A 12,506-nucleotide genomic window follows, 5' to 3' on the forward strand; every position below is an offset into this window, starting at 1 on the left:
GTTCCAGGTTACGTGAAGTATAGATAAAACGTTAAATATACGGGATATAGGCGCAGTTAGATTTTTTACACGTCAGAGAAGTCACGTTCCGTTGGCGTTCGCGTTTTTAAGCGGCGTATATCCTAAACTGCGTCCCGCGAGAGAGACCGATTATCGCTATTATTTCACCCGGTGTATGGTTTACGAAGACAAACGGAGCTGAGTGAAACGGACACACACTATTCTTATATTTACGCGACCTTATAGCGATCGGTGAGCGACAGCGTTTAATCCGATGCTTTCATTGTTATTGCGAATCATCCGCGGTTTCTTCGCGCAACGCGGGGAAGAAGCAGAAACGAGCTGAGTTCGCTGTATCGGTTAAATATTGAAATAGCGCTTTCATCAGTCTCGAGAATGCATTTTCACGTTAATCTTGCAAAAAGAAGAAGGTACCCAGATACACGCGCTATACACACACATACATACACACGCGCGCACACACATATACACATACAGTGAGTACCATAGTGCGCGCGCACTGACGCATTACAAAATTCTCCTGAGATTGGGGACGTTGTAAATACAATAGGAATAATGCCGTAACTACGAAATTATATGAATAAAGTATTGAAACTGTACACGGAAGGCTCCTTTCTCCCTTTCAACATATCGATGATTCTCGCAGCTTAAACCTCTTCGTATTTCCAGATAAATGATTCAAATCCACGGTATACTCTAAAAACAAAAATTCTGCAAAGATTGATAAAAAATTCGTGCACGAAGCGGACGGATGTAAACAAAGATGTAAGAACTCACTTTACATCCGTTAAATAAATCTGTTAAATATTTATATCTCAGAAGTAACGGCCGGGACGGACAGTTCATGGAGATGAACGGGGTTATAACCATCTTTTGCTATGCATTGTTTTATTCCGTAAGATGCAAATGTAACGTATATTATTTGTTCTATTAAGTCTACGACCTACTGTTCTACACAATCACAATCACAAGTCATATCAATTGATAAAAAAGAATTATTTTCCCACGATTACATCGTTTTACTTGGCGGTCAGCGTGTGCTTACAATGACTAGATACGATGATATTAACGAGGATGTAAAAGGTGCACGGCGTAACTCGGGCTTTATTGGCGAAACCCTGAAAAAATGTGACGAAAGGAGGACGCTTATATGGTCGGTATGTAAGTGGACGATGTGATGCTGCTCCTCAACAGCGTGTCCGAGGTGTGTTGCGCGCCGGAACCCTTGCGAGATGCGCGCTTATGCGGATGAAGATTCAACGGGGGTAAGTTCGGATGCTCGATTCTCGTCGGGGAACTCACGTGCGGGCGAAGGGTTCCTCTCTGAATCGTAAGTATCCCTAAAATCACATGAGATTTATTATTACTCTCAACAAAGGTAACACACATGGCGTGTCCGTCCAGAATTTGTTTCTTCCATGTAAAAGCTCACATTGTGTGCATTACTCATATATTCGTGCTATACGGAACCTCTAATTCGAGCTAATTAGTATTAAATCACAGAATTTACAGTTTAGTTAATCTGACGTTAATTAAAGGGATCCGTTATATACGCTCGCTGAAAACATTTTAGGAAAATTTATTGTGTTCTTAAAATGCATCGTGTTGTGTCGAGGTTGGATTACCGGACTCATTCGGTTCCAGAACATCGTTGAGCTGATAATATTCAGTCTTGATGGACAATGGTTCCTCGTAATCTACGAAAGCAGTGTTATCAAAAGCTTTGTCATCCTTCGGACGATTTTGCACCGGGCTAATAGGTGGTGGATCGGCATACGTCTATAAAATTATTAGTTTACATTCACACATGTTCTATACGAAATGGATTCACTTCATTATCTTAATTAGATATCTGGCAAGCAAATTGAGCCATCTTTCATATAGAGACGAAAACGTTGATAACCCAATGATCTCTAAATAATAAGCGATTGAAAGCAAAGGAGAATTTTTCTCAAAAGCCAAGTTTTAATGATAGAGGATAATGTACCCCCCGTTGAAGAATTTCAAGTCCATTTTGTATAAATAAATGGATAATAAAACATTATTCTTCACTTAATTGCGTTTAATTTTACCTCAATTCTTATTTAATTAACTTACCCATCGACAAATCCACAACTTAACAATTAATAATAGAAATATTTAACGTTAAAGTTAAAAATTCATTTTATTCGTCAAAAATGTATCTTTGCCAGGAAAGATAAACTCTAATTTAATCAAGAAAAGTCAGAAAGAATAAGAGAATAATAAATAAGCATCACGAAAAGGCTCACTGGGGAAATTTTTCTAGGATATTTTGCGCATGAAACAAATAATTGTCGTGTAATACAAACGTATTGTTAGATTGCCTTGAGTTTTACATGTTCGGTTGGTGTAGTCGAACAGGCACGTTTGTGGAACTGGCCACTGCCGATGGTTTCATACGTATGCTCCTCCAGATAGTGCCTCGTGGTCCCGCGTGGGGTAAGGGTGGCCCACATGACTCGACTGTCCTGCATGGTGTCTGCCGCACAAGGGTAGAGCACCGCCTCGTTCTGAAGCCGACCATTTTTCGTCTGCATGCCGGAGGTTGCATTCGGCATGGAGATCACTCCGCCTTTCCCGTTTCTGTTGCTATTATATTTATCGATTTTATTTTGCATTTTTCACGCAGAAAAGAATGACATACCAGAAACATCGCGAAACTAGACTACTGGAATTGTCTCAAATCTGTTATTATTATTTCGTTATTACTTTGCAGTAACGTTGATGTGTAGGAATAAAATCCGGCTTTAATTCATTATTGATATCTTTTAAGCATCTTTCAAACAAATATAAAAGTCTTAAAGATAAACTAGATATTATACTTGCTATTTAATTGTTAGCCCGAATTATATTTACTGGTATATCATTTCAGACTAGTTTTCCCTATAAAGTAAAAAAAAATACTTACAATTTGCATTTTAAGAGCAACGTCGCGAGTACTATGCCAATAAAAATAACACCGACGCACGATGATATTAGGATCAGGAGCCACGTATCGTCAAAGACGGTCCCTAAAAATTTGTATAGATATGTTTTACATCCAAATTTAGTTTAAATGATTCGATTGTTATTAAAATCTACAGAATAGTTATCAAAGTAAAATATATTAAATTAAGTCTCGTCTTTTCATCTAAAAGAAAATAGTCGCTTCTTCGCTAACCTTGTTGAGGCATTTCTATATATTGAACTCCTTCGGAACGCCGGTCGCAGAAGTGCTTGCAGGGACTGTCATTTAAATGCGGTGGAAATGGTAAGATGTCAGAGCTCGGATAAAAGTCGGAACCTTGCTGAAGAATAGCCGGGAATGGTGGCGGGGGTATGTGAAGGATGTCGGGAGGTGGTTCGAGTGTACAGTAAGCACAAGTTGAATTCATAATTGTGTCCAATGCTCTCATCTGTAAATTCATAAATTAACTAAGCTGAATTTTTTGTAATAATAAAATATAAACAATTTTTAACGAGTGTTATAATGTCGATTATTATATGTGATATCAATTAGAAGCTTTAGACAATCTTAATATGTCAGATTTCAAAATACAATGTCTTAATACATGTATTTTAATATATTTTATGCATGTATGTGTGCGTATTTTTATTCTTCAAATGTTCTTTGTATTATTACACGGCATATAAAATTATAAATCAAATTCTATACTAAGTTCTAACACAAATTGTAGATTGCCTGAAAATGATCTTAATTGTAACCTTTTATTCTCTATGTCTGTGATCTAATAAACATTAATTTATATCAGACTGATAATTCTCTATGCCTAAATGATTGACAAAGAGTTATTAATATTATTGTTGTAAAAATAACAATATCTAATATCTATTTTGAAAATTATCATGCAAATTATTTCTATCAAAGTGTGAATCTTTCTGCTTCTAAATAAATGAAATAATTGATAAACATGCAACAAGTTTTTGTAATAAAAATTATATTAAAGATAAGAATGATTTTTCAAATAATAAATATTATTATATATCTTTAAATATATGTATATTTCTATCTAAACTTACATAAATAAGTAAAATATAAGAAATAAAAATATAAATTTAAAAAAAATATATTGTTATAACATGAGCATTTAAACCAAAATGTCTAATAAATTAAACCAAATAAATATATGTAAAACCTTCAAAAGTAACGAGACAACGTTAAATCTCCAGTGTGTCTTTCATTCCGTTTCCTTCCTCGACTTCTCGATTGTGTTTCCGCGTCTACATCGTCGAATTAAGCATCGATCTCACGCAAAAATAAGCCGAGGATGTTCAAGTAAATTCGTCCATTTTCCACACGTCACGGATCACTTCGTACGAGCACAATCAAGAAGAATATGACCGTGATAAGAAAATTCACTCTTACCATTGAGCACTAGCTGCGAGTCTGATAGCGGAGGGTAGTATCGGACCAGTACAGGGCGCACGCGCGTTTTTATTGAACGTAAATGGCAAACATAGCCAGTTACAAGGAGTGAGCTATAGGCACCCAAATCCCAAATTCCAATGTAATTCCAAATTCCACCCGTTCTGTTATACAAGAAAAGTATATTTTTTATTTGACATTTTTTTCGTGCTACTTGTGAACTGATTTCATTACGTATTTATTATAATATTTGTTAGCATTTTATTATTTTTTAGATAGAAGAAGCTGTCTCTCGAAACGCGAGAGTGTTATATATCGCAAACACGTAGTGATCATTAGCCTGGCGATTACGTAACTCCCTCATACTATACGTTTACGCGAGCGTTACTTCTGTAGTAACTTACGATATGTCATTCGTTTACGCGGAGTAAATTATCGTAAGTTACTGCAAAATCCCGTTTACGCGAAAAAATTATCGTAAGTTACTACAGAAGTAACGCTCGCGTAAACGTAGTAACAGTCAGTACGTGAGGGGTATCGAGGCGACGGTGGCTGTTTACGCGGAACAGATATTTTTGCGCGATTTATCTATATTTAAGAAATATAATACGTGCACAAATATAAAAGAGTTTTATCTATAATTTTACATACGTATTTCCAATATATGTGTACATTTTATTGTAATATATATTTTATATACATGCATATTCGGGAATCCAGGAATGGAAATTACAATTCTATAACTATCATTTTTTGCCGCGATATATATTTCGCACAAAATCTTTCGTTAAAGTTGCTTAAATTTTAGTATAGATATGTATAAAATTTCATGGCGGAATTTGGGATCGAGTTCTGTTTATAATTTTGTATACCGTATATTGCGAGCGAAATTTATAAACTTCGAATATATATAAAATATATATTCTATTAAAATACACACGCACATTGGAGTACGCATGAAACGTACTCTTTCTTAATTAAAGAGGCACATTTTGTAAATTAATATTAATTTTAATTTATATTAGTATCACGTAATATATTATTTAATTTAATATTTTTATATATTATTTAAATAAAAAATAAACTTAGGTATTATTTAAGTGTTATTATATATTTTATTATAAAAATATAATTTATAAATTTATTATAAATTAATTTTATAAAATTATTTATTGGTATATTCTTTATATACAATGCACAAATAAACGCTGCACAAATTTAAATAATAAAATAGTTTCATTTACATCGTCATCTTAATTTTCTTTACATCACATATACATACACATATACATATATTATATATATATGTGTAATACTGTGTATATGTATATGTAATGATCTCGTCTCGATGTAGGTAAAAATATCAACGTATTATCTACATTATCATCTTATGCTATTTTATAATCGGCGTTTCTTACCAAAGAAGAATAAGAGAAAGAAGTAAAGAAGTACGCCATTATTTCGTGAGAGGCGCTGATTCACTGATTGTTGATCAACAGATGCAATCACTAATCAGATGCAACTCCATCGGAGCTGTTTAGGATTTTCAACATAATATTGAAAGTACAAGAATGACGTTGTCCTACAGTTATATGCCGGATTATTTTTCTCTGACGGATATTTTGTGCACGGAGGAACGGATATCGTGCAAAGTAGAAGTCTCGCTACCTCGCTTGGGTAAGCTTATCGAGATTTCTCATCACACCTTTCCTGTATTAAAACTAAAACACTGAAACTTGTTTATCGATCCTTAATGTAATATAATAACAAGAACGAGAAAAATGAAATGGAATTGTATTCCTTCACAGAAGGAGCGTTTCTGAACTGTATACTTATTGATTAAGCTTTTAGCTTGTACTTATGATGAAAATTGTGATAAAGTTCCCCGATCTAGAGCAGTATTTTAATAAAAGTCAGATATTTTATTCCCCATGTTATATTTATTTTGCACATAGAAAGTAAGAGTTTATTCTTGTACATATAATTGTTCTACGTTGTGTCCTATTGCCCATACAGGTTTTCTGGATCTTTCTTCCGAGTCGGAGGACCTGAAACCAGGTACAAAGTTGGAACTTCCACTATGGTTGGCGCAACCGTTGAATAGAGTAAGGGAATCAATAGTCAGCGTAGACATACCCAAGACATACAAGGAAGGCTACAGGTATGTACATATTTGCCCGAATGCATAGTGGAATTAATTTTTATTAAGATCACGAGAAGAATTCTCTAACAGCGATGTTTCTCGTATGTGTTGCAGAGAAATTTTATTAGCAGACGCTTGTACTGTCGTACTTAATAAATGGAATCCGTATTATTACGAACTGGGAATGTATTTGAGAAGGTTCAACAATCGCGATTGCGAAATGATAATTGACAGTTTGTTACTAGTAAGTGGTGTGCTAACTTTAAGCTGTTCGTCAACTGATTCGCATTCATTATGTAATTATATATATCCCGTGTCTTTCAGACCTTCAGGTCGCGATTTAGACTAGTCATGGACTGGGCACAAAATCCTGTTTCCGATCCCACGCTTAATAGTTTACTGCCGAGATTAGAGAGAGACTTGTTCCTCACAGGCAGGAAGGCCAAGTTGCAATTGAACGAATGGTTAAGGGAAGGCTCGAGCGTTATCGAAACTTCACAGAGCGCTGTGAATCTTAAAAAGCGAAAACGAACAGATTACGAACTGGATTGAAACGTGCGCTGCATACGATACATGTGATAAAACAAATATAAAGTACGATAAATTATATACTTACTACGCGGTGTAATTTTTTTTTATACGAATGATTAATAAGCGCGATTGTAATATTAAATAAAATTTATTGTCTTATACATTGAAACTACATATCCCTTTATTTAAAGATACAAATATATCTGTGTAACTTATTACTTATTAAATAACAAATAAAAACTTTATATATATATATGTATATATGTATACATACGTATTTTGTATGGAATCAGTCACATTCGAACTGTTAACAATATAATAGAAAGGATCATACAACAAAAAGTGATAATATCTATTTCACAACCCATGACTAAAAATTGTTAAAATATCTTAGTAGATATATGCAATAAAACACTAATATATTACACTTTTCAGCGGAATATCGTTTTATTATTAACAATGATAATCGCGCATATTTCTTTTCTCTTGCACTACGTTATACCTTACATTAGACGTTAATGTTTATTAAACTCTTCGTACAAAAATATAAAATATATATTTGCCGGTCTAATTTGCTGTATCTACGACTTATATTAAAACATGTCTTTTTATGTAGTACTATGTGTTGTGAAACATTGTTTATATATATATATATAGGTATATATGTGCGTGTGACACTGGATACATGTCATGAGAAACCATACAAAATATAGTATCTAATGCAAATATGGTATATTCATAAAATTATTGCAATAAGAGAAAATCAAATTATAGTAGAATTCAGACAAAAAAGAAGAAAATAACAATGCTTGTACAGTTTGCAAATAAAATTATTTGCGATTTCAACTACTTAACGCACATACATTGCGTAAATCTTTTAGATCAAAGCCCGCTCTTATCAGGCGTGCCGGATATTTTCGAGATGAAAGCGATTTGCTAGTCCGTCTCAAGTCATATTTGCACGGAATTATTCTCATGGTTCACAATTGTTCTCGCGTATAATTATAGCTCAAATCCCCGAGCGATCAATGCATGACCGATATATGTGTTTATATTACATTATAATTGATACTCATTATACTTCTCTATCTCGTTAACTTTACTTGTTATCTGATTATTATGCTATTGCTTTCTATCCGGCCATAATGTCAGTGTTGACATTTCGCTAAAGACTAACACCGCGATAAGATGCACTAGCCATTTTTTGATTAGGCACAGGCCGCTGTGGCAGACCGGTTTATTGCTCGACATTCGCACGCATAAAATGGCCAACCGCCTGTGCATTCCTCATCACTACTAACGGTAAATTGCATTGCAATGGCGCACTTTTCATTTTGCAGAGGACCCGCGATGATTATTATGTCAGCGCGCGTGTCCTATCAGCTATTTTAAGACTACCTATAACGTTTATATTGATACAGCTATAATTGGAATGTTATACGTATTGTTATTCATTGCTGCATCATGCTATTTACACTATATCACGAACTACAGCGAACGCTATTCACCCAATTCGGACTGAGCAGAATAGTAAAAAAATACATATATATATTTCTCGTTACATCAACGCTGATGTTTCTTATTGTTTCTGATTACTTAACTCGACTTGCAAACATACCTCTGTATGTACAACAATAATAGTCGAATATGGACTTACATTCTATTCTCTAAGTCAGGGTTCGAAACCGATATTATTTTGATGAATTCGAATTTCGATGTCGTAAGATACACCAAATTGAATTTTATTAGTCAGACGCAATAAAAGTGCTGCAATCAATGACAAGGCTAAGAGTTTTTTTTTATACAAACGAAAACCCATCGTATAGATTGCCTCGGTTTCAGTCCCTGTTCCAAATTAGTTGCTAATGATTATTATTGTCAATTGCACGATTGTATTACACGCATTATCCTCTAGTCCTAGCCTGGACTTCGGAAACGGCCCGAATACTATCGCAACAGTAACAGTAGCAATAATAATGGCAAGACACGATCTTATCGCTTATCACATTCATCTTGGTCGGCGATCAATCGGTATCTGTACAGGTGCGGGTCTTGGCTAATCGTGAGCCGCAGGAAATGTGACCACAGCATGCCGCGCCGTAAAAATTACAATCATGTAAATCTGGATTCTTTCGCGTTAACTCCTCTCACATGTTGCACCATTTGCAACAAGTGTCGATCTTTCATCTCTTCCTCACATCCCGCCTTATTTTGCGGACCAACGATCACATTTCATTTGATTAACATAATACGCGCAGTTTTATTAATTGAGCAACAATTTTTGAGCAAAATAGCGTCGTTGGCTATTCAGCGGTGAGCTCAGTTCCCGAAACTAGTCAGAAGCTGGTCTCGGGCTCAAGACTGGGCTCCTGCTTGAAGTATCTAAAGTCCTGGTTCGGCGTGAGATCCCTCAGGATCATGACGGGCATCTGATCGGTTTGCGGGCTCAGATTGCCAGTATTCGCCGGCGTCAGGGGGCTGCTGGGGCTCTCGTTGCTGCTCATATAACTGCCTGGCGCGGTGTTCGAGATTGGTAAGGGGGTAGCGGTGCCGTTCATCTCCGACGTGGTGCCGCCCAGGAATATCTCCTGAAGCAGATTGTCAATATGTGCCACCCCGAATAGGCGGACGAACTGGATCTGCTCGACCATCTGCCATGAGATCGACTGCAGAGCGGGTAACATTAGCAGGATATCACCGAAGTGCCCTGGCAGATCGCAACGGTGATCGCTGATATGATTCTCGAGCTTTACTTGGATGTTGTGGCGCAGCTCCCGGACCGTCTTCTGATCGCTCAATCCTTTCGCGTCTGCAACAAATGACGAACATATAGAAAAGAAGCGTAATTGTCCCCGATCGCAGGGAGTGGACAGTTTTAGTTACTCGGAGGCCGTTCGATCGCGACAATTCACTCTCGATTCTGAATCACGTTAATTATAAATTAATCGACGAATGAAAATACGACGATGAAATATTAAATTAATCAGCTTATTAAATCTTGACGTATCCGTTGGAATGCGCAATTTTTTTCACTCTGACTCGCTGATATCTATAAATAAGCGATGATTTGCGTTGTTTATGAAAGCCTGGCGAAGTTGTAAGGCGTGATTGCCTCAACGAGACCGAATTGATCGCAAGAGCGTAGAGATTATTGCGAGCGAATTGTATTCGATCTATATTAACGGCACGCATTTATTGTCTATTACACGCGGCAATGTTTTTCTATTCCGCTCGATTCCACATGAATAATCCATTGCGAATCGCGAATTGTCGCACGACGATCCTTCGAATGGAACACTTACTCGGGTCAAAGAACACGATGGCTTTGAGAAAAGCGAACTCCGTGTCGTCAATCTTGATCTTCTGAAACGGTTTCACCAGCTCGTCCATCACCCTGACGCCCACCTTGCTGATGTCCAGGTCCTGCTGATTGCTCCCCTCTACAAATTGCAATGATATTACTGATAGACGCGATACACCGTTGTTCCTTCGTTCGTCTCACAGAAACTGAGTCCGGTGGTAAAAGAAAAGAAAAAACAGTATACCTCGCAGGTATTACTAAGCCGATGCGAAAGTCGTTTTTCCGTCAAACTTTGTACCAAATAAAGGCAGAAAATCACAAAATTACTTAAGAAAGGGATGAAAAACTTTATCAAATTAAAGGAGAGATTCGCTGAATATTCGTCTTCAATTTTATTTGATAAATATATGGACGGATAAGTAGACTGTCTGCATCAACTTAATAGATATCGCCAAACCAAACATCAGTGTTCATGCATTAACATGCATTTTAAAGTGACACACAACACACGAATTCCGGACTCAGTCAACCACCTAAGCCCCGTAATCGTGCAACAACAGACAAAACGTTCAGTTAATAAAATAGTAGATTGTCAGCGCGTTACGATTCGTTATTATATTATAAAGCAAGCACAAATTTCCCTGGCACAAATTAATATTACAAATATAGCCAGGAAAATTATATTTATTCCGATAAAAAAATATTCGAATTATCCAAAATAATTATTAACCAATTATATATTTGAATTCATCATAACTCAAATTCATATATTTGAATTATCCAAATTTTAATACTCGATTAGTCGAATTCACAAATTCATAAATTCGGATCCAAATTACAAAAAAATTTAGTAGAGAACTGACTGCAAAATCCAATTCCCCGAAATTTATTGAAATTACACGTGATTTGTTACATACTTATTACATGTATAAAGAGATTGCTTTAATGAAAATAAATACAATGCATACCAAAAATTTGTAGAAACATGAAATTTGAAACTTGGTCAAGCATTTTCTGATTTTGAAAGAAACTTTTAAGAGAATACTCATTGATTTACTTGCTCAGACGATAGATAACTTCTTCCGGTTGTAACAATATTCTCTGAAAAACGCTCTTTCAAAACAGGAACAGCTAAATAAGTTCTAACTAATTGAGCAATTAGTCCTCTGCTCATTGCGTAATAACTCTGTGTAATATCTCTTGAAATGAATAGTTCAAATCCAAATTAATAAGTTCGCAGATTTGGGTGAATTCGACTCTTCGGGTATCAGAATCCGATAATTTATCCAGATAATTTAGATATTCGGAGTTGAGTAATCGCAATAATTAATTTATCCGAAATATCAACCAATTCGGATCTTGTTTCTCAGTTTGAATATATCGTTACTCTTCAGCGCAGAGCTGAAATTTAATTGTCGACAATAAGATGATAAGTTCCTTATCCGCGTATTTACATTTATCGTAATTAGAAGATTTCGAACTAAACGAGTCGCTTTGCGCGTGACCCTCAACACCAAACCTCTTTCCATTAAGTAAAGTTAATCACAAGAAGAGATAACATATTCTGCCCGAAATTGTTTTACATTGTAAAGAGCGATTAGCTCGCGACAAGATAAATGACGTGACACAATCCATTTATCAATCGCATGTTACAATCGACATAATGCAACTTGTCCTCGTAGTGAAACAAAATGGCAAATTTTAAATAGAAATGTGAAGTGTTACATTACGAGGACCACCTATCTGTTTCGCAGAGTTACTCCGACTTATAGAAATTAGATTAACATATCTGCATAATAATTAGGATTGACAATTAAATATCTGATTGTGAGTCGAAAGAAAATTGCAGGTGTTCAAGTAAAATTAATTCTCATTCGATATATATTTCCGTGTTTTTTATTCAGTACAAAAACGCGTAAGACGATGAGAATTACGTGGATATTTGTAACGCATTATATAAAACTTATACTAACATAACAATAAACAAGCATATTCACTCGTCGATATAATATCGAACGTATTTGCCACGTATTTCGGAAGGAAATACGAGAAAAACGAAAGACAGAGAAATCTTGTGTGCAAGAGGTATTTTTATATCTCGCGACTCACCATATAAATCCGGT

The 12,506-nt window shown here is 35.6% G+C and overlaps 3 protein-coding genes across 10 annotated transcripts in view; 1 reads left to right on the plus strand and 2 right to left on the minus strand.

Moving 5' to 3' along the window:
• Positions 1-861: 861 nt before the first annotated feature.
• On the minus strand, positions 862-4,494 carry LOC112455715. Of its 3 annotated transcripts, none has more exons than XM_025017824.1 (6): positions 4,409-4,494; positions 3,203-3,437; positions 2,951-3,053; positions 2,367-2,631; positions 1,647-1,800; positions 862-1,361 (listed from the first exon to the last, which is right to left on the minus strand). In XM_025017824.1, the coding sequence occupies exons 1-6, from the start codon at positions 4,409-4,411 to the stop codon at positions 1,168-1,170; spliced, it is 954 nt and encodes a 317-aa protein (XP_024873592.1). In that variant the 5' UTR covers positions 4,412-4,494; the 3' UTR covers positions 862-1,167. The 3 variants fall into 3 exon arrangements, with proteins under 3 accessions (XP_024873592.1, XP_024873594.1, XP_024873593.1); XM_025017826.1 differs by having other exon boundaries at positions 864-1,361; positions 2,379-2,631; positions 4,409-4,493; XM_025017825.1 differs by lacking the exon at positions 4,409-4,494 and adding an exon at positions 4,179-4,402 and having other exon boundaries at positions 865-1,361.
• Positions 4,495-5,772: 1,278 nt separating this feature from the next.
• LOC112455781 (DNA replication complex GINS protein PSF3) lies at positions 5,773-7,491 on the plus strand. The gene is made up of 4 exons (XM_025017963.1): positions 5,773-6,085; positions 6,425-6,569; positions 6,666-6,795; positions 6,876-7,491. The coding sequence occupies exons 1-4, from the start codon at positions 5,980-5,982 to the stop codon at positions 7,101-7,103; spliced, it is 609 nt and encodes a 202-aa protein (XP_024873731.1). The 5' UTR covers positions 5,773-5,979; the 3' UTR covers positions 7,104-7,491.
• Positions 7,492-8,193: 702 nt separating this feature from the next.
• The window catches only part of LOC112455780 (hepatocyte nuclear factor 4-gamma), a 34,439-nt gene continuing 30,126 nt past the window's right edge, over positions 8,194-12,506 (minus strand). For 5 of the 6 annotated variants that reach the window (XM_025017959.1, XM_025017960.1, XM_025017957.1 and 2 more), the window contains 2 exons: positions 10,385-10,543; positions 8,194-9,891 (listed from right to left, as the gene is read on the minus strand). In XM_025017959.1, the coding sequence (XP_024873727.1) occupies positions 9,419-9,891; positions 10,385-10,543 (632 nt within the window). In that variant the 3' untranslated portion in view covers positions 8,194-9,418. The remainder of the gene's footprint in view (positions 9,892-10,384; positions 10,544-12,506) is intronic. The other variant, XM_025017958.1, reaches the window with a different exon arrangement.

Source organism: Temnothorax curvispinosus, unplaced genomic scaffold (assembly GCF_003070985.1).
Source record: "Temnothorax curvispinosus isolate PA1 unplaced genomic scaffold, ASM307098v1 QBEX01006326.1, whole genome shotgun sequence".
Taxonomy (NCBI): domain Eukaryota; kingdom Metazoa; phylum Arthropoda; class Insecta; order Hymenoptera; family Formicidae; genus Temnothorax; species Temnothorax curvispinosus.